The sequence below is a fragment of the Mytilus trossulus genome, unplaced genomic scaffold, assembly GCF_036588685.1.
Source record: "Mytilus trossulus isolate FHL-02 unplaced genomic scaffold, PNRI_Mtr1.1.1.hap1 h1tg000122l__unscaffolded, whole genome shotgun sequence".
In the NCBI taxonomy this organism is placed as follows: Eukaryota; Metazoa; Mollusca; class Bivalvia; order Mytilida; family Mytilidae; genus Mytilus; species Mytilus trossulus.
In genome coordinates, this window is record NW_026963298.1 from 2,017,110 (window position 1) to 2,028,261 (window position 11,152).

General features: G+C 33.1%; 1 protein-coding gene across 1 annotated transcript; it reads right to left on the minus strand.

The window, feature by feature from the left end:
• Positions 1-1,576: 1,576 nt before the first annotated feature.
• Positions 1,577-10,624, minus strand: LOC134700090 (uncharacterized). The gene is made up of 5 exons (XM_063561460.1): positions 10,480-10,624; positions 8,860-9,489; positions 4,712-4,815; positions 3,455-3,599; positions 1,577-2,219 (listed from the first exon to the last, which is right to left on the minus strand). The coding sequence occupies exons 1-5, from the start codon at positions 10,581-10,583 to the stop codon at positions 1,577-1,579; spliced, it is 1,626 nt and encodes a 541-aa protein (XP_063417530.1). The 5' UTR covers positions 10,584-10,624.
• Between the last annotated feature and the right edge of the window lie 528 nt (positions 10,625-11,152).

The following is an 11,152-nucleotide window of genomic DNA, read 5'->3' on the forward strand; positions in this document are numbered from 1 at the left end:
CAAAATCATTCATAAAGAGTTGCGGAATTCGTTTGTATGTCAAATTTAACATTCAAGCTCTAACATATTATTTCGTTGTGTAATAACAGTACCTTAGTTGAAGAGTTTCAATCGTCTATTTTTATTGGACGGTCGCAAATGTTCGTTTTAGTGTCTCCGCTACGCGTCGTCAGTGAAAATGTATTTGCGACCGTCAAATCGACAATTGAATTTGGCAAGTCTTCAACTATAGTACTGTAATTCCTTCATTCTACCATTGCACGACTGTAATACTATAGTTATTCACTCGAGACAGTTAAACTGTCAAATTTGAAACTCGAAAATCGCCGAGCATTTTAAATGTTTTTAATTAAACTGTCGAAGTTGAATAAATATCGAATTACACGATGTTTAGATGTGGAAAATGTTTATATTATGATTTTAAAACAGTATGCCGGCAAACGTATTACTCTTTTTGAAATGATCTGCAAAAAATATGTGTTCTTTCTATGTGACACCATCAGACATGGTCGCCTTTTTTCATGCCGTCACCAAAGGAAATTCAGAAGTACACTAAAAAGTTATAACCGATTTTTGACGAATAAAGAATTGAGATTAAACAAATCAAACCTTGATTAAATACAAATAATCAACAAGCCAAGATAAGAATAAGAGAAACGTATATTTACTGTTTTACCCAGTTCTTAATCACAATATTATAAACATGTCAGGAAAGGTAAAATTGAAGACTGATCTAAAAATATGCATTATTTGATAAACCGTAACCCTTTGATGTATTTTGTTATGACTTCCTGGAGATTGTGACCATTGTACTGGTCGCTTGACTCATACATGTGCAGTTTGACTGTCCCTTTGGTATCTTTCGTCCCTCTTTTGTCACATTAGAGCAGGATTGCTTCCCCGTCCAGAATACCTGATATCCCCCCTAGTTTTGTGTGGGATTTGTGTTGCTCAGTCTTTACTTTCCATGTTGTGTTTGTCAACTTCTTTTTGTCCATAGGTCTTTTTTCTTTTTTAACCACGGTGTCGTATGTTTATTGTTGACATTTGAGTTTGTATGTCCGGCTTGTATCTTTCACTTGCATTTTATTGAACTAATTATCACTTATGTGTTTTTGATTAACCACCTTCAAAGTCAGATCAATTAAGTGAATTTGACCGTCTATATAAAAACATAAATTAACTCTGACCAATTACAAACTGATTTTAGTGGAGTCTCCCAAAAAGAAAACCGATTGAATTTTAATTGAATTTTTACTTGGTGAGCGCTTAATTGGACGTTATGAAAGGAAATGTTATGTTTTCATCAAAAACACACTTATTGTAAGATTAAATAATGTGCTGCAAATGTAGTTGTTAGCTTTTATAAAGTTTGCATTGTATAAAATGGTATCGATTGCTACTACATACATGTATCCAAATATATCACAAATGAGAAATTAACAACTGATGTATTTTTTTTTATCAGTATAAACATGTATTATCTATAATATACCTAAAACTTGATAAACTTAATATTAAGAAGGAAGAAATGGGTGATATAATTAGAGCTAATTAAAAACTATTGATTTCAATTTTAATGCATAAAGTTATTATAATAATGTCCAAGTGCTGAAAGTTCTGAAGTATTTTCTTTAATCAGAGATGCTGATATATCTACCCAAGCGCCATCACTTACATGTTTCAACCATCTACTAGCAAACCATGCATAACGAAATACATATGGTGCAGACTCCAAAAGTGGAAGAATCTCTCTCATCATACGAAGCTGATCATTTTCGGATGTAGTATGTGGACAAGCAAATTCGGTCAGCCATATTGGTTTATGGAATCTATCCCATGCTTGCTTTACAAAAGCCATGATTTGGTGTGCTTCGCATCTATAAAGATGTACTGCTATGTGGTCAACTCTGCAATTGTGACAATGCTGAAAAAACTGTTGCAACCAGTCAAGACTGGTTACTGCAGGACTTACCAAGATTTTCCCTGCGGCATGTTTTTCCAATTCTTTCCACATTACCGACGCTTGCGCTGCTGTTAAATTTCCCTGTTCAGGGTGGTCAGGCTCATTGAATCCAAGTAGGTATTGTGTATTGGCAGATACATTGATTCCTCTTTCAAAATTTTTGCCATTTACCATTGGAACATACCCGGATCTAACGTTTAACGGACAACGGTGGCGAAGGTGCATACGATCAGGTGATTGTTGCCAGTCGTACCTAAAATAGATAACGGAACTCAAAACAATGAACTAGGAATAAACTTTGGCGGGATTTTCTTGCAGCGCTGGGGACAAATTATTGCTTGGTTTGTTGTCTCTTTGACATATTCCTTATTTCCATTCTCCTTTTTATTTATTGCTTGGTTTGTGCACTTATTTTCATGAGAGTTTGAACAGAATAGAGAATAATAAACTAAAATAAGAGAATAATGAGCTTGCGAAAGTATAAGGAATTGAGAACAATAAAAACAAGAATAAAGAAAAATTGCATTTAGGTGAAAGTATACATCTCGAGTCAGATTCCTATTCATTAAATGATCTTACTCAGATTTGAGACTTATGAGTATGTGTTTTTTGTTGCTCGATCGATTTGACAAACTTTCGTAAAAAGTTTTGTATCATTATTAAAAAAATGATAATAACAATTTCAACTTTTCTTGAAATGTATGCAGCGTTTTATAGTACTATTTATTATACATGGAAGTACATGATTGTATGATAATGATGTGGTTTTCATTTTGTTTATACATTAAACAGTTATGCTACGCAATAAATGCATACCACATTTTTTCTTTCATTAAGTGGAATTGTACATATGTTGATATGAGTGATAATATGAATGCTTGGTGATGTTACAATATTTTCAAATAATACCTATATTGTGTGTTGTATAATCACGTCACAACTTTTACCTGTACATCGGTAGCATCATACATGCAACATTACCACCTACCATTACGTAAGATATAAAGCAATATGTGTTTGTGTTTTAAGCAGAATATTGCCATTTGTTTCGTTTGTCCATGCAATTTCGAATGGCGAAAAGCCGATTTTTTGTCTCGTTATTACCTATACAGATAGCATGTTTTATTTGAAGTTTAGATTGTCCGTTATAAGATGTAAACACTATGAAATAATCTAACGAATTTAAATTTTAGGACTACCATGTTAACACATGATATGTTGCAGATACCTATATGCTTACCACCAATGAACGTTATTAAAGGTGGATTCATCTGAACACCGGTAAATTTTCGCTTCACACAATTCCCACACCTTTCTTGTTAGATGCATTAGTCAGGTCGATGACGTTTAGAACAATTAAACATAAAGAAATAGAGACTACCAACACTGAAATATTAGAAACAAAAAGGTTAATCGATTTGAACTAAACTCTTAAAAGAATAACTTCGTTGTTAACGCACGATATTATTTAGAAACCTATATGCTTACCACCAATGAACGTTATTAAAGGTGGATTCATCTGAACACCGGTAATGTTTGCTCCTCATTATTCCCACACCTTTCTTGTTAGATGCATCAGTAAAGTTGATGATATGAAGTATAATTAAACATAAAGAACTATACACTACCAACACTGAAATATTAGAAACAAACAGGTTAATCGATTTGAAATTAACACTGCATTAATTTCATTGGGCTGGTGTTAAACAATTTTATGAAAATTAAGACGTTAAATTATACTTTTAACTATTTTGCACCAACAAATAAAACAAACCCTCTTCTGTAAAATTAAGATCAATTGTCATTTCAGTGTGTTTTATACTTCATAAAGTACTCATTAATAATTGTTGGCTACCATTATCATGATTATTCGTGGAGTTTTTGTCTCATATCAATTATCGTTGAACGATATTCATATTTGTTTGGCCTATATAAAACCATTGCAAAATCATAAAATAAAATATCAACGAAAACATTTATCCTTATTCATGTTATTTTTCGAAAATAAGTATCAAAGCACTTTGACAATTTTAATTTTATCAATTTGAATGTTTTGTACATACCCATAATTGAAACACAAACACAGAATCCAAATGTCTGTGTAGTGATATAACACGGTAATACCAATAAACTTGAATGTACTGATAAGAACGTGGTCTATATTGTATTATAACTGTCGAATATCTTGTTTGTGATTGGCTGAAAAGTATGACATTGGAAACGACATCATTCCTGCACGATTTCAACTTTGAATTTGCTGAATCGTATCAAAATATGAATTTTAGTTTGCCATTGTACTACGGTACATGTCGGTAACGTAAAGTATACGAATACATACTATTTTAATTCAATCTGACGGAACTTTGCAAAAAAGACACCGACAAAAAAAACAAAGTTGCAAAAAAAAACACAGTTAAAACTATTACACAAAATCATATTTGAAAAACTTATTCGATTCAAACAGAGATCATGTGCAACATTCACATTCAATAACCGTATGGCTTGAAATATTAAATTAATTTATAGTATGAAACAAATACAAATCGAGGCGTGCACGTATATGTTATTAAAAAATATACAATCAACAGAGTGCATTTCATATAGAGAACAAATATGATAATAATTATCATGATCCTCATGTATCAAATATGTATCATACATATTAGGTGATCTAATTTGTCATTGGTCATCATCAAAAAGTTGGAGGATGTTTCGAGAATTACCATTCTGTAATTTCCCTCTTACATCTTCGTACATGTGCTTTGTCTACTGTGGCTTCATTTATTATCGTTGGTAACAATTTTCGTGGATTGAGAAAAACCTGCATGTTCGTGAATTTCCTGGTTGTGCTGAAGTTTGCATACACACCTTGAACATATGTTTTTTGTTGAACGTTTAATTTCGTGGTTCACCTGTACCAATGAAAGCCACATAAAACTAACAATAACGTGTGAACAAAACAAACAGAAATAATAGGTACAAATATCAAAACTGGGGTGCTTGAGAGAAACAAATGGCATATACTGTGGATAAATTAATCTTTGATGAACAAATTTCTCTCAAGCACCCCAGTTTTGATATTTGTACCTATTATTTCTGTTTGTTTTGTTCACACGTTATTGTTAGTTTTATATAATTTTTGCCATTGTCAAGCTATCAAAATTTTCTTGATAGAGGGTTGTTGCTCACAAGGAAACTTTTAAACCAAGAGTTCGAAATGGTGAAGTGGAAATCGTCTCTTCGTAAATTTTACATACGCCATCATGATTTGGTTGGCCGTTATGGAATAACTTTTTCAAATAATGTTTCTGATTTGTTTCTTACGTCATAACTACAATCCACTTCCCTTTCATATGTGTGACCTACTGAATTAAACAATTTACCGGATGTGTTATCTCATAAGCAACACGACGGGTTGAATATGTTGAACAGGATCTGCTTACTATTCCGGAGCCCCTGAGATCCCCCTAGATTGGTGTGGGGTTCGTATTGTTTATTCTTTAGTTTTCTATAGTGTGTCATGTGTACTATTGTTTGTCTGGTTGTCCTGTTCTTTTTAGCCATGTCGTGTCAGTGTATTTCATGAGTTTGACTGTCCCTCTGGTATCTTTCGTCCCTCTTGTTACTTCAAACAAGTGAGATGTTTTTGCAAGCTATAAAACCGGACTTAATCCACCATTTTGTACACAGAGATGTCGGTATTATGACAGTTGTTGTGAATTTATTAGATGTCTATGAGATTTTCAGTTTTGAATTATCTCGGAATTTATTTTTTTTTGTGATTTTATTTTTTTATGAAAATTACAATTTTTACATTCCCTCGTTAAAGTTGTCCTTTTTATGTAATTCATTTGTTTAGTAATAACAGCCTGAAATGCTGTAATAGTTTCAAATGAGATATGTATAAAACTACAATAAGATGGTATTGATGCGAAATATTTATGTGTGATCTTGTTGCAATAGGTTGGTGCTCTATGTTAAGTTGTTTTGTCTAGTTGTCAAAGGACGATAATCTGTTTGTGCTCACGCTTTCTCTATCTCTCTCTCTCTTCTTTTATCTCTCTCTCTCTCTCTCTCTCTCTCTCTCTCTCTCTCTCTCTCTCTCTCTCTCTCTCTCTCTCTCTCTCTCTCTCTCAACACTTCATGACAAGAACATAATACAAACAAAAACAAGTGCACGTATAACAGAGAAACGCATAGAGAATATAATAGATCGCCACTTACATGTGAACCCCAGAATAACAATAAACATATAACATTATAATCGTATGGGTTATTTCTATTAGAGCTTTTTCAACATCTGACGAACTAACATAACTCGCCCTAACTTAACTTTAAATTGTTGTATCTGCCGTACCGAGCCTTACCGATAAATAAAGGATAACTCATTTATTTTATATTGCAAATTTGGCTGAGCGTTTCATGAGGAAATACTTTTACATAAGAATATACATGCACATTTTTTCACAGCTGGAGACGTATTCAATTACTTGATGTATAATATAATTCAATCAACACAGTAGTATTGAAAACATTTAGAGAAATGGCTCTAATGTATTGTCATTGAGAAGTCTTCAGTGATCAATAAATTAAGATGCAATGATTACTTTCTTTATAACGACATTACGAAAACAATGTTAATCTTTAATGAATAGTTATGTGGGGTTTTTTTCTGGGCTTATAGACAAAAGTCATACAATTAAGCGAAAACAAAATGTAGGTACATGTTATAATCTTAAACCGACCAAAAATATCAACAATGAGAGGATATATTTTGTTTTAAATGCATACAATGTCATTGTATATGCATACATGTGTGTGCATTGATTTTGTTTCGTGCTATATGTTATGAATACATGTAATAAGGTGCGGTGTGTTTATTGTATCGAAATAGGTACTTTTCAAACCGGGATAGTGTTTATAGACAAAGAGGTTGATAAATGTCTGAGGTTTTTACGACAAATATGGTGTTGTTCCTCAGAACAAATCACACAATTATGTTGTTGTGAGTAAATCCTCTTACTACGAGGGTCTTATCAAAGAACTTTAATCAATACCTATTCGGGGAATCACACGTACAAACAAGTAACATTTGATACAGATATGATGTTGACAATTCAAAAGTCCTTCATGTCCTCAATTATTAACAGATTTCAATTTCAAAGTAATAAACTGTCCTGAACTTGGGAGCAGTATCCCGAATTTAACCGCGAATGGAGTTGATATTCACAATAACACATACCATATTATATAGCGTAAAGCTGCTACGTCGTCGATGTATGAGCGATCAATTTATGAGCCAGAGTTCATTTCGAATAATAAATAATCAGTGTCAACGTATATAATTTACAAATAATAATAGTCCTGAGTAACTACATGTATTTTCTTTTTATTTGACTTTAGTTTACTTGTTATTTGTTTTTGTTCTTTGGTGCAGGCCTAGGACTTTGATCTGACTTGGAATTAACGCAAACCGCTGAGTTGATTTTTTTTGCAACCTTTCATTTCAATTGATAAAAATCCACTGTCTAAAAAGTGCAATTAAATGCGACAGACATACACACGGGAGTTGAACATTCTTAACAATCAAGTTAAAGGCAATGCCAGTACAAAGTCAGAATAACCATAGTTGTTCTTTATTCGTTCATGTGTTTAGCTTTAACACATGATACGGTCTTTTCGTTTTGAATTTTTCTTGGAGATAAATATTTGGCTATTTTAATTTGTCTATTACATGGTTTGTTCTCTCACCGACGAAATCGTTTCTTTTGTTAGTGAAGTCATTATGAAATTGACGTCATTGATGAGTAGATGGAGACAATATGCACGTCTTTGATGATAAGTTTGTATTATTAACTACACATTTTTGTTTGCGTAAAATTATCCTAGACAATGTATGTTTGAAAATGAGACTACAAATAGGAAATGTGTCAAAGAGAAAACAAACCGACCATAGAACACCAAAGGGTCTTCTATATAGCGATACAATTCCAAACCCGCAGTCATGCTTCAGCTGGCCACTAATCAAAATGTGTACTATAACAGTGATTATGGAAGTAATACTAAACTCCAAAATATATAAATGAACAATAAGTAAAAATCACACAAGACTCACAAAGAACATAGGCTCCCTATTTGGAACATGCGCAAAAATGTGATGTATGTTAATACAGTTTTTACTGGCTGGTGTCAATTAGGATCACATGATCCCATTATGTCTATTAAGGTTGCCTAAAATCAGATATAAAAATATAACCCTTTAATTTTTCAATTGGAAGAAACTCATTTAAGGAATAACAATACTGTAGTTGGAGAGTTGCCACCGTCAATTGTAGATTTGACGGTCGCAAATGCAGTTTTAAATGTGTTTCTTCCAATTGAAAAATTAATGGGTTATACTGGCGACGCGTAGCGGAGACAGTAAAACGGAGATTTGCGACTGTCAAATCAAAATTGACGGTCGTAACTCTTTAACTACAGTACTGTTATTCCGATTCTAATGCATTACGAAAAGAAAAAATACGATAAAACTTGAAAAAATGTCTAGTTTTGTCAAATAAAAAAAAATCCGCGAAACTGCATGAATGATTTTGGCACAAAGACGTCATGTTAAACGTGACGTCATACAAATGAAAACTTACAAACTGGAGGTTATTACGTTACCTGTACGCTTCAAATTCAGATAAAATTACATTAAACAGCGAATTTGAGGTAGGTATTGTTTTATTTTCGATTATATAGTAGTAATCGAATAATTGTTGATTCATCAATTCAAAATGACGGGTCCCTCCTTAGTTACGCCTGGTCAACTGTGGATTTGACTGCAACTTTTAGCTTTTTATGAAAAATATTGTTACATCCAAATTTCATAAGAATTGTTTTTATTTAGTAACATAAAATTATTGTAGTAATGTCCAAGTGCTGAGAGTTCTGCTGAGTTTTCTTTCATCAGACTTGTTGAACCATCTACAAATGTATGACTTTGGAAGACCCATCTACTAGTAAACCAGGCATAGCGAAAAACATACGGCGCAGACTCCAAAAGTGGAAGTAGCTCTCTCATCAATCGAAGCTGTTCATTAGCTGATGTAGTATGAGGGCAGGCAAATTCAGTAAGCCAGATTGGTTTGTGGAATCTATCCCATGTTTGTTTAAGGTATGCCATGATTTGGTGTGCATTACATTTATAAATATGTACTGCCACGTGGTCAACTCTGCAATTGTTGCAATGCTGAAAAAATTGTTGTAACCAGTTGATATCAGTAACAGCCGGACTTACCAATGTTTTCCCTGCAGCATGTTTTTCTACTTCTTTCCACATAACAGAAGCTTCAGTTGCTGTAAGATTTGCTTGTACTTTATGATCAGGCTCATTAAACCCGAGAAGGAATTGCGAGTTTACAGATATATTGATTCCTCTTTCAAACTGTTGGCCGTTTACCATCGGTACATATCCAGATCTAACGGTTGTTGGACAGTGATAATATCCGTGAATCAAATTGGGTGTTTGATGCCAGTCATACCTGAAAGCAATAACAAAATGTAAATTTAAACATAGATGACTATGTGTACATGTCCTTAGTCACGAGTTTCCTTATATATTTAATGCGTTTCCATCGGTTTTAGTTTGTTACCCCGATTTTGTTTTCTGTCCATGGATTTATGAGTTTTGAACAGCGGTATACTACTGTTGCCTTTATTTAGTACATTGTATATTGTTTTTCGTTTTTTGTTGATTGTTTTATACATAAATCAGGTATCTACCTTTCTAATATGAATTGGTATTCATTTCGTCAAAATGTGTGCAAGTTATTGACTGTACGTTATGAAGTTTTACTTAATGTTAAAAAGCCTATAGTAACCTGCAGGTCTTTGACTCATGTATGGGATTCCAGTGATTCTCTATCGAAGTACCTAATATAACTAACTGAAGCCGAGGCCTCGTATAGCTTCCTATGTTGTTTGTTTGCTCATTGACGAAGGTGATAAGAAGACCTCGTGTTTCTTCATAGGTTATTAGTGTATAAATTGTCTTATTGGCAATTGAACTACAACATATGAATTGACAGTTCAAAATTGTTTGCGTTTTGGAGTCTAGATGAGATATACAGGTTAGAGAAAAGGATTAAAAAAAATGAAGAATTGAAAAAAAACAGACGTTATACGGCTAAAAAAAACCGGACGTTTTACGTCCGTAAAATATCCATTTCATACGATTTTTTTACTATCGTAGCTATTTTATCTCAATGTAAAGTTTACAAAAGGCTTATCAGTGACACTAAAATTGACAAAAAAATAAAGAAAAAGCAAAATGATTACGAGGTTAAAGAAATAACGATAATTGATGACATATAATTCAAACAGGTTTTGTAAATACAGCTAAGGTAATCTATGTATTTGGTAGACATTCCATAAAAGGGATCAGCTTTATAACAGAACGAGACATCATGACACACAGATGAGCCTACTGGTGGAGCAAGTGATACTGTTTTTAAAATTACTTGTTTACTTACCACCAGTGAACGTTATTAAAGGTAGATTCATCTGTACACTGGTATTGTTTGCTGAACATTATTCCTACACCCTTCTTGATAGACGCACCAGACACAGCGATCATATTGAGTACCAGAAGGTTTAGTAAACCAGATACCGGTAACACTGAATAAAGTGAACAATGACAAGAAACCATGTAGAGTTAAGATTATACTGTTATGATTATACTGTTATGATTATACTGTTAAGATTATACTGTTATGATTTGTAATCACATAAGCAACACGACGGGTGCCGCATGTGGAGCAGGATCTGCTCACCCTTCTGGAGCACCTGAGATCAACCCTAGTTTTGGTGGGGTTCGTGTTGTTTATTCTTTAGTTTTATATGTTGTGTCATGTGTACTATTGTTTTTTTGTTTGTCTTTTTCATTTTTAGCCATGGCGTTGTCATTTTGTGTAAGATTTACGAGTTTGACTGTCCATTTGGTATCTTTCGTCCCTCTTTTATCAACCATTTGCATCAAAAACGTGGATTACTTTTTTTACATTTTCTGAATGACTGATATAAGAGATAAATATATCTGTGTCATATTTCGTATATTTAAAGGCATTTCCGGCGAACGTATTAATTATTTAAGGTTAAGACAATAGCCAGTTTGTACATATCCATGATGGAATCACAAATATACTA

What these genes read in the sequence shown, in the direction of transcription:
- LOC134700090 (XM_063561460.1), bottom strand. Translation starts at nt 10,583, where the DNA reads ATGATCGCTGTGTCTGGTGCGTCTATCAAGAAGGGTGTAGGAATAATG. An exon ending in CATTACTACAATAATTTTAT is followed by an intron (nt 4,816 to 8,859) that starts GTTACTAAATAA and finishes TGCAAACTTCAG; the next exon opens with CACAACCAGGAAATTCACGA. An exon ending in TTTAATAACGTTCATTGGTG is followed by an intron (nt 2,220 to 3,454) that starts GTAAGCATATAG and finishes TATCTATTTTAG; the next exon opens with GTACGACTGGCAACAATCAC.